At 37.1% G+C, this 22807-nt stretch overlaps 1 protein-coding gene across 2 annotated transcripts; it reads right to left on the bottom strand.

Moving 5' to 3' along the window:
* Positions 1-31: 31 nt before the first annotated feature.
* On the bottom strand, positions 32-21104 carry cpt1b (carnitine palmitoyltransferase 1B (muscle)). Of its 2 annotated transcripts, none has more exons than XM_028448240.1 (19): positions 20831-21104; positions 17890-18039; positions 16041-16180; positions 12541-12715; positions 11914-12015; positions 10377-10514; positions 10212-10289; positions 8836-8943; positions 8663-8747; positions 6555-6750; positions 5449-5634; positions 5272-5377; positions 5084-5200; positions 3080-3244; positions 2868-3002; positions 1597-1749; positions 1400-1513; positions 511-603; positions 32-425 (listed from the first exon to the last, which is right to left on the bottom strand). In XM_028448240.1, the coding sequence occupies exons 2-19, from the start codon at positions 18028-18030 to the stop codon at positions 282-284; spliced, it is 2376 nt and encodes a 791-aa protein (XP_028304041.1). In that variant the 5' UTR covers positions 18031-18039; positions 20831-21104; the 3' UTR covers positions 32-281. The 2 variants fall into 2 exon arrangements, with proteins under 2 accessions (XP_028304041.1, XP_028304042.1); XM_028448241.1 differs by having other exon boundaries at positions 12541-12712; positions 20831-21102.
* Positions 21105-22807: the final 1703 nt, after the last annotated feature.

Below are 22807 nucleotides of genomic sequence, written 5' to 3'. Positions count from 1 at the left end.
TTTAAGAGAAATCAAAATAAGTGGATTTTTATATTGTTGACGAGCTTTTTATTGTAATCACTGAAAAAACAACCGACAACATCAAATTAGTACTAAATACTAGAATAGAATTCTGTATTTACAAATGCAATATACACAAACCAAAGACCACAAATATTTTTAAAGGATCCACTGTTAGCAGCAAACACGGCAGCTTTAATAAGTGCAAAATAAATCAAGTTGAAAAGGAGCCATGTGAGGTTTTCCCTTTGGAGTGGAATGAAACTCTCCCATAATGCCTGTCAGATGTGCTTCTTCCCATTTCCATTTTCCATTGGCACAGCCTTCGCTTGGATCTCTGCTCCATTCCTGTCGTTCTCAGGCCTGAACAGACCTTGGATATCCAGCATTGCTTTGTGAATGTTCTCACCAAACCTAGACGAGTCCTGTAAACCCACAAAGACAGACGTTAGCACCACCCACAGACGATCCTGTTAACTTCAACGCCACAAACTCATTTTAAACTCTTACAGTATCCGGACAGGAGAATTTACAGGAGATGTGGAATGTGATGAGATTCTCTCCAACGATGATGTACGACACACCGTAACCATCGTCTGCCACCTGAGGATGGGGAAGAAGAGCAGTGGTTTTAGTTATATATTGGACTTTGCACCAAGACAAACAGCCTCTAGTGGTGGGAACAAGTCACTGCTTCGTAAGTCTCAAGTCACTAAAGTCCCGAGTCAAGACATTCTAGTCCCAGTCATAACTCCTCAACTTTAATTTACAAGTTTTAACAAGTCATTAATAGAGTATAGTCAACTGATATAAACAATGAATTACTTGAACAGAGAACATATTTGTATTAACAGTGATATAATCTGATTTTTACTTTTATAAACAAATCAATCCAGTATCATTTTAAAATGTTCCTCTGTTAACCAAACAAACAATCACACTGGGAACTAGAACCAGGTATAATTTTTCCAAATCAATTACTAATCACGGTATAATCTTCAATCCAGAGGATATCACTCTTGGAATCATTTTCTCTGCTAATGTGAGCACGTACTCAACCCACTTTAATGATTTTAGCTGCTTCCTGTTTGGCTGTCGGTTTGTTTAAAGGTAGACCTGTCAATCGAAGTCCCATATGCCTTCGGATGGCAGAGTGCTGTTCCGCAGAGGTTGGAGCAGACATTGATCATTCATTTTATCATTGAACAGTAGGAAGTCAAGTCTTCCAGAGTCAATAGACTAAAGTCTGAGTTAAGTCACGAGTCGTTTTCAAGTCAAAGTCGAGTTGCAGGTCCTTAATTATTTTGTCGAGTCTAAAGTCATCAAATTTGTGATTCGTGTCCAAGTCATGTGACTTGAGTCCATACCTCTGCCTCTAAGTGTCTCTGAATCAACTTACCGGACCAAAACCTCCTCCCCCGCTGACATACTTTGGAAACTTGTTGATGTCGACTAAGTTGAGCTGTTGCTGAGGTGTTTGGCTGGTGGACAACTTCCACGGCTCTGAGAGAACCTAGAGAAGCACAAGATACAAGAGAAGATCAGAAAGAAGAAAGAATAGAGATTCGGGTTTAACTAAAGCGATCAATGATTCACCTTTTTTAGAAACGGGGAGTCAATGTCAAGATATTTGGACACGATGTAGAGACAGAAGAGGTGTCGGTCGATGCCAGAACCAGTCATGGCGAGACGGTACATGTTTTGATGCTTATCTGCAGCCCTTCGAAACAGTGCCAGCCTTTGGGCATTCTGACCAACACAAACAGATCTGTTTCATATGACATTTACATCACATCAACATGTTTTTTACTATTTACACAAGTGCATGAGTGTCAGTGTCACCCTGCCTGAACATCAGAGTTCATTGTCTTGTCTGAGTCCACAACAACACAATCTGACTTTGTTATGACAATGTTGTGTGTCACTTCAACCCCCCCCACAAACACAATAACAGATCAATGAACTGCTCATCTTGTAGTTAAAGAATGAAAATACAGCCGTGAAAAAAAAAAAAAAAACAATAGTTCATCTGTTCATTGAGTAAGAACAGTTACTGGGACTGTATGGAACTTTTGGCAAATAGATTAATTCTAATAAAACAGAGGAAAATATATTCACGTGAAAACCACAAATTAAACAAAAGCTTGTTAGCAAGAAAAACTTTTAAAATGAGTAAATTCAATTATGTTTACTCGGGGTGTAAATTGCCATTAATCTGATGATATGATTCACGATTCCATGATCAAATATATTCTGATACTAAACAATACTTTATACATCGTTATATCAATAACTACTGATTTCACCTTTACAAGTACAAAATGGTATGAAATACCATTTTTTTCTTGCGAGAACAAGTACAGGTACATCTAAAAAAATTTAGAATATCATGAAAAAGTACACATACACAATCAAAAGACAAGGGAGGCTGGCCGACTGACTTTGTTAAGTCTCGCGGCACTAGTGGCCAAAAGTTACACAGTGTGCTTTTAAGTAGCTTGTAATATAGGAAGATTATTTTCTATGAAATGTAATGAAAATTAAACACTTCTATAAATTAGAAGAAATAAAGTGTTTCATGTTGAAACTTAAACATTTCCTACCTTTTTAAGTTACTGCTAGCCTTCCTTATCATCTTACCCTCTAATTAAAGTGAAACAGTCACATTTAGTATTTGATAAGCTCTTTCCACACTGGTACAGTTATATAAAGTAGCTCACAGTTTCTAAAAGGTTGGTGAATTTCCCCCTGGGATAAATAAAGTATATCTGATTCTGACTGCTCGTCTGGACATTAGTATTTTACTAGATGTTGGTAGTTTTTGGATGGGTTTCCTGTTGTGTGGTGTTTCTCTGTGATGGCAGTACCGTTGCTCCACAGTCTTCCATGGCCCTGACAAAAGCCACAGCCTCATTGGTACAGGAGCGAACGGTCTCCGTCCGTCCATCTCTGAACATGCGAGTCATGGACGACTCATAAGTCAGACAGAACACGCCCTGGTCCTATAGAGCAGACAGAGTCATTGTGGGTTGATGTAGGACTATTACATATATCATCGAGACTTGGTGTGTGTGTGTACCCTGAACTGCGCTAGCTGCAGAGCTAACTGAATGAAGGCATCAGGGCTGGTTCTGCACTTCTTGATCAAACCTTTTCCAAACTCCGTGAACAAACGGCCGTGGAAATCCACGTCTTCGGCGATTTTCTTAGCTGACAAGTACGAAGACTCAATGGCGTCCTGACACTGGGGAGAACACATTTTAAATATGATCAGCACTAGTGATGCACAATATTATCAGTACAGTATCGGCTTTTAAATTAAGTGTCGGTCATTACGCCGATATAATTAACCGATAAAATAACAGGCTTTACTTTATTGATTAACTTATAGATGTCATATACGTAACTGCCTCATCGCCCGTGGAGAGGCGGGACTAAGCAGTGCCATCTTGTATGTGGGGAGCAGACTGCAGGAAAGTGTGTAAATCAACAGAAAGAACAGACACTCATCAATCTCAAAGTGCATTTTATCACTTAGTTAACTGATTTTCAAACGGTTTGGTTTTTTTATTCATATACTGTTTGTAGAATGTTTAGGTCAGAGGTGGGCAACAGTGGGGGCTGAAAAATGTCACTGTATCTGATGCGAGGGCCACATTATCAACATTCATGTCAGCATTTAAAATAATGACCAATGTGAGCAATAATACAGGGGGGGAAAACATGTTTTTTGTTGTTTTGTGTGTCATTGGTGTCGTTTTATGTGATTTGGTGTTATTTTATATTATTTTGTGCTTCTTGATTGGATTTTTGTCTCATTTTATTTATTTTTTGTTTGTTTTGTTTTTTTGTTCGTTTGTGTGTTTTTGAAGTCATTTTGTGTATTTCCCTGACAATCTAGGGTTTTTGTTGTTTTTGTGTTACTAGTGCAGTGCCCATAGGAAGTATGTACATATTTAGCACTGTATTATAGGCTAGCATACATCTGCAGCTTGCTGAGAGAGAGAGTTAGAACTACAAATGAACTTTTTTCTGTTGATTCTTCTTTTTTTATTTTGCCATTGAAAGAGGCCATTACATCTCAAAATAACTTCACTAATCAATCGATCTTAATTTGTATAGCGCCAATTCATAACACGTGTTATCGCAAGACACTTCACAGAAAGCAGGTAAAAGACCTTACTGTTTGTTATCTAATTACTTTATGACTTTGATGCTTTAGAATAGACCCACATTACATAATTATTTATTTTTTCGTTAAATATTAGAATATCAAATTTAATTAATTAAAAGACTTATGTGGGGTGGAATTGCTCATGTCCAACCCTCCTCCTTCATCCAGGCTTGGGAACCTATGACGTCATCATCAGCAAAGAACTTGCTTTATTTAAGAGAACCTGTGACATCAAAACATTTCTTAACATCGAGCTGCTCTGAGAATGCATTTAAGAAATAATTTATTAACGGTGTCATTGCAGTCCAAACTAATCCGACGTTGGCGTCGCACACCCTTGAACCAAGCAGCAGCCATGTTGAAAGTCTCAGCTCTGTCTGTCTCTGAACCGCAGAGATATTTGAGCCACAGACACACAGACAGACATTCCTTCCTTGCTTTATAGATAGATAGATAGATGAGTCATTTTGTTATCACTTAGGTTTTTGGAGTCATTTGTGTTGTCATTTTATGTCATTTTGTTTGTTGTTTCTATAATTTGATATGGTGTTTTTTTCTAAGTCGTTAGTGCATGGGCTTTGGGGACCACACAAATTAGAGCGAGCCCCTGGTTCAGATCTTATAAAAATGCTTTTTAACCACTCAAATGTAAAATGTAAATAGTAAGTGTTTTAAGTAGGATTGGCTGCAAGCATCTTCATTGTTTGGTTTAAAAACGGGTGTCATGAATAAATATGACGTGTTTTACATGATGACGTAAATTGAAGATTTTTTTTTATTATTTTGCACACGAAATTATTACTGATGTCGCATAATTTTCAGCTTTGTTTCATGATAAAAAAAATTCAGTATCGTGCATCATCACCTTCAGATCACATCAGATATTGGCGGCGAATGAATGATGTTTACCTCCTTTGGTATCTGCCACTGGAGGCGTGTGGGATGGGGCAGACCTTTGTTCACGTCCCCTTTACAGTGTCCTTCCTCCGTGTAGCCCAGGTGGAAGCAGTCTGTGGCAAGGACGTACTGTACGAACACAGATATAATATGAATAATCTTAGATCACCGGGGGTTAGCATGAGAACCTGCAATCCTACCTCCCACATGTGTCCTACGATTGGAGCGTCGGCCCACGAATGTTCAGCGTTGATGCCCATTTTTCCATTAGGATACGAGATGAGTGTGAACGACTTGTCGAACCATCTGCAAAGGGAAAATAAAGGTGCCAGTGCTTTAAGGAGAGAGCACCGAAAGCAGGAAGTTAATCTTTCTACCTGTCGTAACATTTCCCGTGCAACAGGGATTTAGCGTAACTGTCGAGGGAGTTGAACGTTCCCGTGTCGTAGCCCTGAGGCTCATCGTCCAAAGCCAGGAAGAAAGCTGCCGATTCAATGGCATCGAGGGATACTTTGTTAACTCCGTGGCTGAAATGCCTGATCCGAGCTCGAGCCCAAGGAACTCTACCAAAGTAGAGGAAAGAAGGAGACGGAGTGAGTGTTGGACATAGCCCGGCAGGTATGTCAAAAAGATGTTCACTATGGAAGAAAGCATGAACATTTGTACATGGGGCTTTTTGAGTATGCTGAATCCATTTTTAATGTGATTCACTCTGGAAAACCAACGGTTCCCACTCAAAATAAAAAAAACCCAAGATGGCCATCGTCTGTATAGAAAATTGGATATTTTGTCATAGCTTTGGTTTTATTTGACATAGAGGCATGATCTCAGTGACAAATTATAGGTTTTCGGGGTCAAGAAATTCAATAACATATCTTAAAATACCAAAAATTGTGTTCAGAGCAAAGTCCAAGATGGCCGCCATCCGTATTACAAATTTCGATCTGACCAAAATTTTGGTTCTGTTTGACGTAGAAACATGATCTGTGTGGAAAAATGAAGGTTTTTGGGGCCAAGGATTGTAATGAAATGCCTTAAAATACAGGTATTTTGATATGTGCTGATGACTGAGAAAGAAATCAATGTTGCAAATTTTCAGTCAACTTGATGCATCACAACTCCTATTTTCATTGCAAATTTTAAGTGGGAACAATATTGAAGTTATACAGGTTTGTCAAATTTTGTCAAACAGATGGTTGCCATATTGGATCTTGCTCTATATACAATTTATAGCATTTAAAGCTATTTCATGACAATCCCTGTCCCCAAAAACCTACATTTTGCCACAAAGATCATGATCATGTTTCTACGTCAAACAAAATCAAAGTTAAGGTAAGATTTTAATTTATGAATACGAATGACAGCAATCTTGGACTAAAAAAACCCCATGTACATATGTTCATGCTTTCTTCCAGAAATCTTAGCCTAATATTGCTATATATCTGCTGGAATAAGATGGATAGGGTTTCTAAAAACTGTGTACCTGCTCCCTGCAGTCAGAGCAGCCAGTTTCAGCTCTCCTGGTTGAGGCTCCGATGGATCGTTGAGGATTCGTTGAAATTGGGTCTCAAGCTCACTTGGTAAGAGATGCCGCCCCCCAGTGTACAGCCACACCTGGAAGAACCGGCCTTTGTGGTAGACTACCAGGTGCTTACGATCGGTCAGGTGCTGCACGATGTCTGCTCAAATGTCGGATACGAGACGATAAAATATTGTTGCCCAAATACTACATACTAGACAATAAAATGAAAGCCTGAGCAGAAGGAGATCTCTGAGATTAAAGAAGAGATTCCAACCATTTCTAAACATGGCTTGAATTTAAAAAGCTGTTCCCCAATGAAAGTTTAAACTAGGGGTGTCCCAATCTGATATTTAAATCGGCCCGATATCAGCAAATAATCAGGCTATCAGGGTTGCCTGAAACATCTTGATTTAAAAAATCTGGTTTAAATTATTATTATTTTTCTATCATTGGTTAATAATAAATGGGTAAGTTTTTCTTATGTCTACATCTCAACTATTGCGTTCTCTTAAAATAATATCACTTGATCTTAACGGATCAATATCGGTATCGGCCAATACACGAGGTTGCATAACTATGAAGGTAGATATGTTGTAAAATGGGAGAGCTTGTAGAATGCGATGTGAGAGCTTGTCGAAAGTAATGTGAGCTTGTGTAAAAAATCCACACACGTGTAATAAATCTGTTTCGCTACAGACGTCTTACAAAATGTGTCGCAAAACTCAAGCAGCGCAGATTCATGCGAGAAAAGTAGTTTGTGCATCTGTAGCAGCAGATTCAAGAAGTTATAACGGAGAGGTGGTTGATGCAAGTAAAAAAAAAAATGCGAACAAATGTTGGATTACAAGTTTGCAACTGTCACATTACTTGCGTAACTATCAGGCTACACATTTGTGAATATTTTTTCTGTGACTTCACATTCAGATCACACATGCAGTGTTTGGAATAACGGCGTTTAAAATAACGTGTTATGTAACGGCGTTTGTTTTTCAGTAACGGGATAATCTAACTAATTACTTTTTACGCTGTTACAACGCCGTTATCGTCACTGAACTTTAAATGTGGGGCGTTACATGCATTGATTTAATAAAATGTTATCCGAAAGCATCCCCGGCTTCTGACTCAGCTGTAGTGAGGAGGCGAGTTAAAAACAAGGTGAGCGGTTATGATTGGCTAAGGCGACATGCCAGCACATGCGACACACACACACACACACACACACACACTACAGATTGGATGAAGCAGCAGAGATGGTGAGCGTGGAGCAATCTGATGAAAAGTTGGCATTTTTAAGGTGACGATACAAACACTACTTTAAATTAATTGTGGTCAAAGGCAAGAACGTGTATGTGAAGTGTTCATTATATCCAGGAGTGAAGACTTTGTCCACATCCATTGTAAGCAACTCAAAATTAATGAAGCACCTCACGACACATCCATCTAAAAAATATGAGTTATTCAACATAGAGCAACTTTTTTTTTTTAATAGTAACGCAAATAGTTACTTTTATTATAGAGTAATTTAGTTACTAACGCAGTTACTTTTTTGAACAAGTAGTGAGTAACTATAACTAATTACTTTTTTAAAGTAACGTTCCCAACACTGCACGTGTGACATTAAATTTATTTCACAAGTGTGGATTTTTTTTTTTTTTTTTGAAAGTGTCTATTTGTACAGTTACCGTACAGACAACCCCTGGTGCTATTGGTACAGTTACCGAAGTACAAGTATGTCGCGTCTTCGGGTTACGGTTAGGGTTAGGTTACAACCAAATATCGCAACAATTTTTAAGGTTAGGTTTAGGTTTAGTCTTAGTCACGTGACCTAAACTGACCAATGACTGACCTATCACATGACCTAAACTGGCAAAATAGGGGCGCTGTGTACAGATAGAATGTCGGTACAATATATTGATACGGCAACCGTACGGATAGCCACTGCCTTTTTTTTAATACACAAGCTCACATCACATTCTACAAGCTCTTCCATTTTGCAACATACAGTATCTACCTTCATACAAAACTGGTATCGTATTGGAAGTGGAAAAGATGTTTTGCGAGCCTCGAACCTGTTTCAATCCCAGGGATGCGAGTGGTGTTGAACATCCGTTCCATCTGAGTGGAGCACATGGGGACGGTTCCTAAAGCCCTCAGCTGAGAAGGAACATCACACCGTTTACTTTCTCAAAACAACAATATATATCTTTGTAAAAAAAAGAAAAGGTGAATAATGAGAGTGTACCGGTGCGTGTTCTCCTCGTTCCAGTTTGCGTCGATACTGCAGCATGGCATGGACCACGTTTCCTGCTCGTGCAGCTTGTCGGTGGGTCGGTGTCATGTACAGTAAGTCCTGGAAAAATCCACATGGCAGCATAGAAAACACAAAATACTCACCACATTAAAAGCAAATATACAGAAGCACATGATTACTTTTGTTCCAATCTTTTCTGTTTGGAGTTAGTCTACAATGAGCACCGACAACATCCAAGCAACAAGAGACAGAAATTAGTTTCTATCGGATCATCAGCTAAATTTACTTGATTTTGTAACCAATTTTGGGGACATTTTGTGGAATAATTTAAGTAAAATTAAATTTAGATCTTTCAACAATTGTGACATTAAAATGTATGCCATCGTCTGATGTAAGCACAGGAAAACCTTTGAGCCCTGCAAATATTGTAGAATTTCATTGGAAGTGTGCATGAGATATTTCCTGAATAATTTGGTGATTTACACAGTGATTCACATTTGCACCTTATTTATTGCAAATACATAAATGCAATGAAAGTCCAGAATATTTGCCAGAGATTATGGTTTTCCCACGCTTTTATCACATGATGCCTGGCAGTTATTTTTAATTGCAAAATATTGAAAAACAAATCTTGATCTTTTCCAAAATGTTTCAATTTTATTAAAATTATTCCACAAAGTGATCCCAAATTGGTCACAAACTGAAGGAAATTTAAAAATTGGATATTATCTGTAACTTCCATTACTGTACATATATTCATAGGGCAAAATAATGGTGAAATTGCTTGTTTTCCTGCTTAAAACTTGTGGCCCACTTGAGATCAAACTGGTCCTTGTTTGGCCCTTGAACTACAATTTCTTACAATCAGTCACACAAAATTCCTTTAAGTTACACAAAAAATAGCTCAGGAAAATCAAGGATTTTAAAAGTTTGTTATTATTGTCAGTACCTTACATACTGTATACTGTATGTAGTATGTAGTTATACATGGAAGTGCCAACTAGGTCACAATAATCTTAAAATTGCCTTCAAACCTAGAATTAGTGGCCCTAAACTGCTCTATATTTGGCCCCTGAACTAAAATCAGTCATGACACCTCTGCTCTAAATCCAATCCAAGCCTCTTTTTAAACACAGGAGGAATTGATGAATGGATTAACTACATTTTAAGATTTTTTTTTAATTTTTTTTTAAATAAACTAAAAAAAAAAAAAATTGTTTTTCTTTAAGGAAAAATTGTCTATTTATAAATAATGATTGAATAATTTCTCTATTTGTTCAGTAATTTTACTATTTCTATAATCTGTCACTTTCACTTTTGCTTAGTATTCAGTCCACTTTTCTCTGTATTCTAGCTGTTGTTCTCACCATGATGTAGAAGTTACTGTTGACCATGATGGGGCTCCGCCCCCTCAGGTAAATGTACTCCTCCCACCAATCACTGACCTGCACAGGAAAACATGCTTTTAGCCTGAATTCACTTCTACTTTGTAGTCTCATGCAAAAACAAAAATCAAAAACTCTGTTACTCACATAATTTGTTGCCCACCAGGATTTTAGGATGAGGAATCTTTGCAGTCGGGCTGCTTTTGAATCTTTGAAATCTTGGGCCAGAATCTCCATCTGGTTGTACTGTTGTTTGTCCAGCAGGGGTCGAACTGATTCAAGGTACTGAGAAACACAATTTTGCTCTTTTATCACAGTGTGGGCCACAATAAGAGGATTTCCTGATATGAGGGCCACAATATTTAATGTACATGCCAGCTCTCTGAAATATGACAAATCTGAGCATTGATACAAAAAAGAAGGTTTTGTTGTTTTTTTTGGAATCATGTGTATTTTATTATTTGTTTATGTTTTTGCGTACTTTTGTTGTTTTGTATATTTTGTTAGTTTTGTTTATTTTTGTAGATGTTTTGCATATTTTCTGTTATTTTTTGGAATCATTTTGTGTATTTTTCTGTAATTTGTGTGTGGCCATTTTGTGCTTTTGCTTTCTATTTATTTTTTCTGTTATTTTTGTGTATTTTTGTAACCAGCTTCTATATTTTTGTTGGCCACATGTAGCCTTTGCTGCAGGATGGATTCTCCAGTGTTCACAAACACCAGAAAGAACTGGAGTTAGACGGAGGGCTACATAACAATCTGGCTCTTGCCAGGTTAGGCCACATGTGGCCCCAGGGCCAACAGTTGTCCAAGTCTGCTGCAGATATTATTACAGTATTAATTGTACTAAAAGTATTAGTAATACTTATCAGCCTCATATGATTTAAAACTGTTTCTTTCTCCACTGGCAATTTCCTCTAATTGTGATTCTGCAAATGCTAGTGATGACAGTGTGTTTCGGTTGTTTCACTTGCAGTGTTAATCTTGTCGACTAAATATTTGAATCATAGTTTTTGACGACTACATTTTTCCAGGTGACCATAACTAGACTATCACTAATCTTAATAAAAATATGTTAACCAAAACAATATCCAAATGTATATAGATTTTTGTCGACTAATAAAAACAAAAACTATTATTTTGTCACATGGGACAAAATCCAATCAGAGCTTATGTGATCATGTGATGTTATTGTCATTGATCAGATCAAATCTGTCTGTGTGTGTTTAATTAATTAATTAATTAATGCCATCCTGTATCAGGTTGATCAATGCTAAGTGAATTTCTTTCAAATGCATAAACTCTTCTGCTTTAGATTCTAGTCTTAATAAGTATAATATGTAATCGTAATGTTATTTGGTTGACTAAAAACTAGACTATAACTGAAATACTAAAATTGGACTCAAATTACGTTGTATTTTAGTCATATGACTGAAGCTGTGTTTGTTGTAGAAGTGAACTCTGTTGAGTTGCTGATTAATGAGCGGCTGTTCAGTTATTTTGGTTAATGAGTAGTGTAGTAGAGCTGGTGTAACACATGATATATTTGGTTAAAGTTTGCGTTTCAGGAAAGCAGTGGTTCTTCTACGATGGTTTGTTTTTTTACACATCCCGTGAATGGTGTTAGTTATGTGTGTGTTTCAGGAAAGCAGTGGTTCTATACGTTTAATCGTTTGTTACACACCCCTTGTATGGTGTCGTCCACACTGGGCACAGGGAGTCTGGGTAAGGAAGCCTGGAAGCTGTAGAGCAGAGGTCTACGTCCAGAGAACATCTTCACCAGGCTCTGAGGGAAACCATGGAAGCAGATCAGACACATTCTCTGCTGACATACTTTAGATCACGTGTCAAACTCAAATTCAGCCCTTTAGATCATCCAATCCGGCTTGTAGGAGGCAATAAAAATGACAAAAAGAAGATGAATTATTGTGTAAATTATGAAATATTCCAGTTGTAGAAATCTCATATTCACTAATTTAATGAAACTCTGCAATGTTTTTAGGGGCTTGTAGTTTTCCTTTGTTTATATCACATGAATGCAGTCATTTTTAATTACAAATTGTGGACAGAATAAACAAACAATTCCACAAAACTCCTTTTAAAATTCACAAAAATTGGTTACAAAATCAATCATTTTCTCAGCAAAGATCTGATGATATTAAAAACTATAGAGCACAATGGATGTTAAAATTGTTCTTTTTCCTCACCTATAATCTGTGGCCCAATTGAGATCAAACTGGTCCATATTTGGCCCTTGAACTAAAATGAGTTTGACACCCCTGCTCATAGGTTAATGGACAAAAAAACGTACCAGCCACACTTTGGTGGAGGTGCTCATTTTCCCATGAGATTCAAAAATCCACCCGTGGTAGGAGAGCAGAGCCTTGAGGCTATATCTGAGGAGGTAGATGAGGAAGAGCCACAGACCCGTAGCAAAGAGGATGGCACTGAGGACAGCTCTGGACTGCGCTGACATGTAGTCTCTGCTTAAAAAGAGGCAGAAACAAATCAAACACAGCAGTGCAGAGACAGGGACGAAGAGCGTAAGAAAAAAATTGATTTGGCGATACATCACGATATTTCACCGCACAATAATTGTATCGATCCAAAAAAATTCTAAATTGATTTTTTAATCATGTTTTTGAACCAAAAAGGTAACACTTATACACAAAGCTGACATTACACTGTCATGATGAGATGACACCTGTCATTAGCATGAGTAAGGTGTCATTAAGGGTTGTTTCCCTAACCCTTTGTTAACCTAACCCTAACCCCTATTTGACAGGATTGAGAGTTATCTTCTGAAACTGCTCCCAAGATACGGGCTATGGAGAGGAATTTATCAAATGGATCTAGTTGCTATGTACAAACCCTACTGCTCAAGTTTTAACTAACAATAACGTCTCAAATCCTTTCAATTTACAACGCTCCACAAGACAAGGGTGCCCGCTCTCCCCAATTCTATTTACTCTGGCCATGGAACCTTTAGCCATTGCAGTGAGAACTCAGATGAGACTATCGGGGGTATTTATTGGGGGAAAAAATCATCAAATCATCAAAATACCATCCCTAACCTGGTGAACCTAATTGAAGAATTTGGAACGTTTTCTGGATAAAAAATTAACAACAGTAAATCTATACTTCTGTTTCTTAATGAAGAGGACAGAATCCTACAGTGAAAACTAATTTTACAATTGCCACAGATGGATTTAACTACTTAGGCATCAAAATTACTCGATTTGAACAAAATAGTTGCTACTAATTATGACCCCCTGGTAGACAAGGTTACAGAAACTTTAAATCATTGGTCAAACTTACCCATCTCCATGATAGGACGAATAAATATCCTGAAGATGTCAATTTTACCCAAATTCTTGTATTACTTCCAGACACTCCCCCTGCCATTATCACAAACATTCTTTGATAACCTAAACAAAACATTCAGTAATTTTATATGGAACAATAAGTAAGCGAGGCTTCGGTTTAAATTACTGTACTTGCCCTATGAAAGAGGGGGGCTTCAACTCCCAAACCTTAGATGGTATTACATGGCTGCCCAATTAACATCAGCTTCACATTATTTCAGCACAAACTCACCTCCAGCTTGGATGACTATTGAACAACAATCCATTCCAGATTTGCCTCTTAATAGTTATATTTATTCAGCCAATTTAAAAACTCTTAAAAAACAGACTAAGAATCCCTTTTTAAAAAACACTATCATCGTGTGGCACAATGCACATAAACATATTAATGATCCTTTATATTTATCCCGATTCACTCCCTTGTGTAATAATGAACACTTCACACCTGCCAAACAGGATGGAGGATTTAAACTATGGAAGGTGAAGGGTGTTCATTTTTTTTTTTTTTTTCCTGAAAAAAAAAAAAAAAAAAGGTGAAGGGTGTTCAAACGGTTAAAGATTTATATGAGGATGATTACTGCTTACGTTTGGTGAATTGTGTCATAAGTTCCAAATTCCTACAATGCATTTCTTCAAATACCTACAACTAAAAAGTTTTCTCTCATCCAAATCTGAAGACATTTTACATATTCCCAATCTATCACTAATAGAAGAAATTTCTCTCAAAAAGTGTGAACAAAAAGGTTTGATGTCGAAATATTCTAATTTAATCAGGTCTAATTCACCAGATTCAACAATAGATAAATGAAATGCTTGGAGAAATGACATACATGAATATATAGATGAATCAGATTGGAATGAAGCTTGTTTGAGGGCTCAAAAAGAAACAATTAATACACGATTAAAGTTATTCCAACACAAATGGTTGACAAGGATCTATATAACACCTGAAATACTTCATCACATGTCCAGCAATATTCCAGACACACGTACTAAATGTCAAGATCACAAAGGGACACTTGTACATTGTGTATGGGAATGTACAGATATACTACAATTCTGGAATGATGTGCTCAAATGTCTATCAGAAGTTTTTAGGGTGAAGATTCCCCTTTCAGCCAAGCTTTGCATACTAGGAATATACCCAGGAGATTTTGCAAGAACAAAGAAGCAAAAGAAATTACTGGACTTTGGGCTATTGCATGCCAGGAGAGTTATTGCCCTAAACTGGAAGAGGATGGAAGCTCCTTCAATTCAACAATGGATCAAAGAATCTTCAGAATGCATTGGACTAGAAAGGAAAACAAAGGGACTTTGAAAAGTTATGGGAACCTTACATGACCATTATAGCAAAATAAGTGGTTTTTTTTTTATAATTCTCTCTCACCTCACTATGGCATGGGTTACAGTGTACAACAATGTATAATGTCTTTACGTGCAAGCTTCACTAGGCATGAGTGTGTGTGTGTGAATGGATGTATGATTGTCTTGTTATTATTATTGTTTTTCATATCCCATGGTTTATGTCAGCATGACCATTTTGTTAATTGTATTTAAAAAGTAAAATTAATAAACATATTTTGAAAAAAAAAAACCCTAACCCTACCTAAACCTAACTCCTAACCCCAACCCTGTCCCTAACCCTATACCTAATTCCACTAGATCCCTCCATCTAACTCAAAAAATGCCAACATAGCTCCAAAGGTGTCATAATTTAGTGAATGACACTTAACAACAGCCTTCATGACACCTTATTTATGCTAATGACAGATAATGACAGCGTAATGTCCTCCTCAGTGACGTGCAGTCATGGTAGGCAGTGCCTACCCAAGGGTGAATTGATATTTTGATTATTTGTTTTAGTTATAATATAATTATAAATTGTTTATTTTTCAATATCCTACAGTACCTATAAGTTTGAAAGTGTCAGAATTTTGTGCGTTTCATAGACCAAATTCCTGGTACAGCAGAGACACTGGACAGTCTCACTCCTCTGTAAGGCAGGAGGAAGCCACACCCCCTCCCACCTGCTTAAACTAACTCACTCCTCAATGCATTTTTACTTGGAAGTTGATTGCATAAAATTTGATTTTTCATAAAACACACAAAGAACTTTTATAGATGCATGTGGTTTTAAGAACTTAACAGAATCTGAATGTGTTGTTGAAGCAAAAGTTGAACTTTTTGACAGTTTGATAAACATACCACTTGTTTACTTGAATTACAGTTAGTTATCATTTACTTGTTCTCGCAAGTTTAAAACATGTTAAATAAATTATATTAAAGGTGAAATTTGTAAGTATTGATGTCACAATATCTTGTGATGTACTGTATATTGTATTGTGTAGTATCGGACATGCAAATTGTGAATCGTATCGTGTTGTCAGATTCATGGCAATGCACAGGCCTACCAGGGACTACCATAGTTCTATGAGTGAATACTGACTGGTGCAGCAGGCTTTCTTTCATGGCATCAATCATTCCCAGCGAGGGATCGACTGGAGTGTACAAGGAGCTCATCATGAAGATCACAACAATGAGCCAACTGGATGGACTGGCAGGATAGACTCCGGCCAAAACGCCATTCTGTGAAAAACAGAACCAGAAATGGGCAACTATAATCACAGCCACAAAAATGTGATTGTATCTGATCTCAGAGTCACATGATCAATATTCATGTCAGCATTTAGACCAATGTGAGCTTTAACACAGGAAACAACAAAGGATTTGTGGGGTTTTGTTGTAGTTTTGTGTGTTTTGTATTCTGTGTTTTTTTATTAGTTTTTTTTATTGTTTTATTTTTTCTCTCATTTTGTGTGTTTTGTTAACTCTGCCATGTCAAAAGAATTTAACAGATTTTTACTAGATTGTATCTAGTCTCATCATTGGCGAAATTAAAAAATAAATAAATCTTGGTTTGTAATTTACCAATCTGTATTACATTTGAATCTGTTAAATCCACTTGGTTCTTAAATAATCCCACTGATCTTAATCCAGATTGCATATTTCATTGCAATTTTTTGAAAATATAGAGTGTTCATACATTGTGACCTACTGTATGGTTATTAATGGGGATAGAAATACATTTCATGCCTTTTAAAAGTGTGAATGATTAATCACGGTACCACGATAAGGATCAATGAGCTAGATAAAATAACTGACAATATCTGGAAAAAAGGAGATTTGGTGGAGGTTTGCGCTCTGACTGGTCTTGGGTTTTAGAGTAACTTTATTTTTGACATTGTTTTGTGTATTTTTAATATATAATATAATGTTTAATATATATATATATATATATATATATATATATATATATATATATTGTGTTTTTGTAGTCATTTCGTGTATTTTTGTTCATGTATTGATATTTATTTCTATTTGTAGTCCTCTTGTGTATTTTTTTAAATTGTTTTTGTCCTTTTGTGTATTTACGTCTTGTGTATTTTTGTTGTCCTCCTGTGCATTTGTGTATCAGTTCTGTGATGTGTGAACACGTCTCTGTGTGGATCTGACCTGACAGCTGACAGGAGAGAGAATACTTAGACATTGATGCAATCCTTTCATTTACCAATGACATCATTTAGGAAATACAGAGATTTATATCTGGTAGACTGATAAGGTAAAATCAATGAAATTAGTCAGCTGATAAAGCCTGCGTGCATCAGGCGCCTTCGCAACAATAAATAAATTAATTAATTAATTAATGTATTCTGTGGTGATGCAAAGACCCTCAGTCCTGCAGATAATATAACATAAATATATTCCCCCTTATGATGCAAGCTGATCTGTATGGATGCAGCATCAGAGACACAGACAAGTTAAAAAAAGAAGAGAAAGTGAAACTGATTCTCCCGTTTATAAGCTCACTAACTTAAATATTATTAACACTCATCAATTCCTACAATAATTACTTTCTGCTTTAACTGCAGCAACAGTGTTGTTTTTGGTCTGAATTATGGATTTTAATTCTTCATATTTTTAAAGAATTTTCCTCATTTGGAACATTCTAAAGTTCCTTTGTGTGATTGGTCTGACGCTGTAATATCCCCCTCTGTCACTAGAGTGCTCCGGTTAACCAGACTGAATTCAACAGCTTAACTCAACGTGTTGTGATCTAGATTCGTAAAACAGCTTCTCTCTGACAGACAATGTATGGTTAGTTGAAGCCCGCTAACGAAGATTAATCCAGAATATAATTATCTAGTTTCGTAACATAGACCCTTTGTGTTTTTTAATGTCCTGTATCAGGTTGTGTGTTTTTGGAGTCAGTTTTTAACCACTGGCTCTATATTTACTTTGAACTGAATGGCTCTCTTCTTCCAGGCTGTCAGTCCGGACAGGTAGATGTTTTTGATGACTTCCTGACTCAGTTTAAGGTCCACCCCGTCTGGACGAACAGTGAACTGGAAGCCCACCGCCTGATGAGCCTCCGCCATACTTGATTACTGGAAAACAAACAACAGAGGAGTGTTCCAGGAAGTGGATTATGTTCAAACTCTGACTATGTTCGGGCTCAAATGAGGGAAATTGAGTATTCCATTCCTGAAAACAAGGTAAGTTCTACTATGAGTATATCACCATGGTAACATTCTTCATAAAGAACACCGCTTCTAAAGGAATACTTTAATTTACATTGGCACACTTCTCTGACACACATTAGTAACATCACACACCACACACATGCTCACATCATTACAAATGTTATGTGCTTACGTTTTTTGCAAACTGTAGTCTTCTTTATAACATTGTGGATGCAGAGCATTTAGAGAAAGATACTGTAAAGTTGATCTGCATTAAAACGCCTACTGACGTCTGTAGTAAAATCCTCTGTTTACAAACCTGTGGCAAATGTAAAGTGGGATATGTCAATTTAAAAAAAAGATCAAAAAGCAATATATTAATATTACTGAAATACGACTGGATGTATACTTATTGACCTTAGAATAAACATAGCACTTTGAATTTTATGGCGCAACGGGTAAGGAAGTGCACTTCCTTACCCGTATGGTTATGGGTTTGAATCTTTTTTTTTTTTTGGACGTCCAGATGACTCTGGCGACAACATTACATTCAAAATCAATGTAAATGATGCGACGTCAAGTGGCCGTCACTGTCTGTAGAGCCGAGGCTGCACTGAGAAGTACTTCCTGTACTTACTGGGGCCAAATGAAAGTGTCATACCTCTTGAATACACCTTTTAAATTCTAAGTATATTTTGAGTGACCTCATCCTTTAATAACCCCTAAGTTGATCAATTAAACTATAATTACAAGTGGAGCTGTCTATGATAAAAGCTGTAAACGTATGGCCGGAGAAGAAGTGATCAGCCCACTCTATGCAGTAGCCCCGGCTTTGCAGGCACATTCTATTCATATTATTACCCTGTTGTCTAATAGTATGTGTAAAGTAATGAAGCAACCAAAAAGTGAGATAATGTTCAAGCGACTCATCACAGGCAATTTAAGCAACCATAATTGCTGAAGTGGCGTTCTGTGGTGGTTGCCATGGTAGCTCATGTTATTTTTGCTCCATTTATAATTTCTTTTTATCGTGCTTGTGCACGTAAGTAACCAAAGGTTTTACATACTCAGCTGTAATAGAATTTAGCTGTAATGGAATCAGATACCCACAGTTTTTCATCACGGGGTATGTTGACCCAGAGTTTATAAACTCAGAGTTTGTTGAACCTCCTTTCTGGAAAACCCCTCATTTGGATAGTATGTTAAACTTTAATTTAATCAGACAACTGTTTATGAAATCCACTTTGATCTCCTGAACTGCTTTGACTGTCAACAGCCTTTGAAGGAAAAATCAAAGCTATCACCAGATACCTCTGACGAAGACTGGCAGTTGACAACCTAAACATGTCAGGAGATCAAAGTGGATTTCCTGAGTAACAGCTCAGATCTATGTTGGATACAGCAGAAATCCAAAAAATGAAACATTTCCATAAAACGTAACATATACATTGATTTTGTAATACAGAGAAACATTCTTGCAGAAAATTATTGCATCTAATTTAGTTTGTGTATTTTCAGTGTTTCTCCTCCCAATTATTGATAGTCAAAAATATCATTAAAATGCATTGTTTTAAGTAAAACAGTATAAAACATTTCTGACAGCCATACAGCTGGCAGTGGGGGATCCAGTAATGTTTCTTTTCATGGGGCCCAAAAACCCTGGCAGTGCCCCTGGGTGTAATTATTATATAAGTGTCAGGTCAGCTTTGAAGAAGTTTTTCTTCAATACACGACAATCCCTTAAAATATGAAATAAGCACCGCAGACTAATTTTATAGTGGCCTTACCTGAAGTAAAACCAATTATAGTCATCGTCCCAAGCACTTCTCAAAAGTCACCTTTGCTAATAGTAACTGTCCCCCACACTTTTGAAAACCAACTGACGCCCTTGACCACAGGTGGTTGTCTTAAAGTGAAGAAAAATACACAAAAGGAGCACATGAATACACATAATGAGAGATTAATACACAAAATGACTAGAAAGCCCCACAACATGACAAAAAATATACAAGACAACCACAAAATGACATGAAATGAGATACAAATAAACAAAATGACAGAAAAGTATAAAAATGGACCACAAAAATACACAAAATAACAGAAAAATTTACAAAACAGCCACAAAATACATAAAATGAGAGAAAAAAAAAAAACACAATATGACCAAATAACTCACAAAATGATAGAAAAATATTCACAACAACCACAAAAACACACAAAATGAGATAAAAATACATAAAAAGACAAAAACAAAAACAAAACAACCCCCACAAAATTATGAAATAATACAAAAAGACCACAAAAATACATAAAATGAGGAAAATATACACAAAATGACAAGTATCTGGACCTTCTAAATTTCTCATAATGACTGGAGCGACTGGTCTAGCATTTCTTTTTCCATGTCAGATGACTGAACAGACACCAAGTGGGACAAAGTTCAACAACCAAATATAGTGGCACACACTGACATGGGTACAACAATATCAACACAGCAGCACTCAATGCTTTTGTGTGTTATTAAACAAAGCCATTATGGTTCAGTCATAAACATAAGAACTGTGTGTTACACTTCATAAAGTTATTGTAGTTTTGTCCTTGAACATTTTTATTCTGAGGACTTTTTAAGCTGAGGTTTAATGCAGAGGAAACACTAAGCATTCACTGCTTTAATACTTTCATAAAGATGTAAAAAAAAAAAAAGGTGCAGCTTTACCTGTAGGTCAGAGCAGTGACTCTGGGCTTTTCTGATGAATTCTTCTCCTTTTCTCCTCTAACTCAGTTCTGCTCGATGCCCTTGAAGCTCCTTCCAAACCACAGGAAGTGATCACAGCTGCCCTGTCACGGTGCTTTCTAACCTTCTCTCTATTCCTCAAAACCTTCACATCAACTTCTCCTCCTCTCCTCTCATCTCATCTCCTCCCTTCTCACCCTGTGCCTGTGATTCTCTCACCCATGACGTTCTTCTCTGTGTAACAGGACACCCAATGCTCCTGAGTAACTGAAGCTGCTGCAGAGACACACATGACTCTTCACCCACTGACTGTGAAAGTGCTGAGCAGCTGATGTGGAAGAAAAGTTTGAATCCAAGACACGCTTTATAAGATTAAAAATACAAATGATTATCTTTATTATTCCGTGGAAAAAAGAGGAAGAAATCAATTATTTCTTGATCAGCTTTACAGGTAGGAGACATTGACGGTCCTGTCCATAAGTACTTATGCTGTTTCATTAAATTGTCAAATAATATATAATAATACATTCTATTTTATATAGCACTTTTCATAGACATTCAATGCACTTTACACTGATGTGCATTTCTCTTTCACTCCAAACATATTGGTGGTAAGCTACTATTGTAGCCACAGCTGCCCTGGGGCAGACTGACAGAAGCGAGGCCATAGTGCGCCATTTGCCGTCCGACCACCATCAACACTCACTCATACCACATTAATACTAGGCAATGTGGGTAAAGTGTCTTGCCCAAGGACACAACGACAGTGATTTGGCTAGAGTGGGATTCGAACACCGAACCCTTCTGTTATTGGGTTGGGGGTTCGACCCACTCTACCACTGACCCACGTTATAACATAGCCAATACACTTTTAACAATAGAGGCTGAACTACCACGCCACACAACAGGAGAACATTTCACAATGATTAACAGAATATTTATTTGTTAAGAAAAAATAAATAAATATTCAGCACACCAAGACATTTTGAACAAATTCAAACTCCCATCTTTGGGGTGTTAAGTAGTAGTGTTGTAGTAGTACTGAGGGGTATTCCATAAAGCGGGTTATGTTCAAACTCTGAGTATGTTCAGGCTCAAATGAGGGAAACTCTGAGTATCACATTCCTAAACGCGAGGTATGTTCTTCTCTGAGTATGTTTCCATGGCAACATTGTCCGTGAACTAAACCTGGTCGCTGGCAGGTTTTATCAAAAAACCCTGGGTTGCCATGGCAGCTCGACTCATCTTCAATCCATTGATGATGGCTTTTTATCGCGCGCGTGCACATCAGTAACCCAAGGTTTACATACTCAGGGTTGATCAACCCACTTCATACCAGCTGTAATGGAATCAGATACCCAGAGTTTCCCATCGTGGGGTATGTTGACCCACAGTTTGTTAACCCTCCTTTATGGAAAACCCCTCTGGTCTAGAGAGCACATTATTAAAGTCTGGTCTCAAGTCCAGCACTGATTTCTGCTTTTCTTTAACTTTAATAATGTGATAATAAGTGAAGAATCTTTAAAGCAGGAGTGAAAGTTTGGAGACGTGGTGGTGGCCAAAAATGGTGAGCTTTAATCTTTAGTTGTTTTTGTATTTTGTTATTGAACTTGTTTTGGTTGCATATTTAATGTTATTTACAGTTGAACTGTTTCTGATTAATTAACGTTGACATTTTAATGAAAATCTTTGCATTGGCTCACTGATTGTTCTTCCTATTTGGGAATAACTTGGGTTGCCTTATGTGACAAACTGGAAGCATCACTCATCTGAAGACCAGAATTCTGGTCTCGGATACTGAGCCCAACACTAGAAAGTAGGGCTGGGACGATAGGCTTTTGCCCCGATTCGATTTCATCACCATACTTGGGTACCGATTTGATACGTATTTGCGATCCTACAAGTATAGTAACTATTATTGCAATTTTCATTAATTTATTTTCTTTCTCCAAAACACAA

This window comes from Gouania willdenowi, chromosome 6 (genome assembly GCF_900634775.1).
Source record: "Gouania willdenowi chromosome 6, fGouWil2.1, whole genome shotgun sequence".
Classification (NCBI taxonomy): domain Eukaryota; kingdom Metazoa; phylum Chordata; class Actinopteri; order Blenniiformes; family Gobiesocidae; genus Gouania; species Gouania willdenowi.
The sequence above is the reverse complement of the archived record's forward strand: the minus strand, read 5'-3'. Positions and strand labels throughout refer to the sequence as shown.

Excerpts from the sequence above, each read along its gene's own strand:
- cpt1b (XM_028448240.1), bottom strand. The coding sequence starts at position 18,030 with ATGGCGGAGGCTCATCAGGCGGTGGGCTTCCAGTTCACTGTTCGTCCA. Across the intron at positions 12,016-12,540 it reads CCTCCACCAAAGTGTGGCTG|AGCCTGGTGAAGATGTTCTC; the intron begins GTACGTTTTTTT and ends GGTTTCCCTCAG. Across the intron at positions 8,748-8,835 it reads AACGAGGAGAACACGCACCG|CTGAGGGCTTTAGGAACCGT; the intron begins GTACACTCTCAT and ends GTTCCTTCTCAG.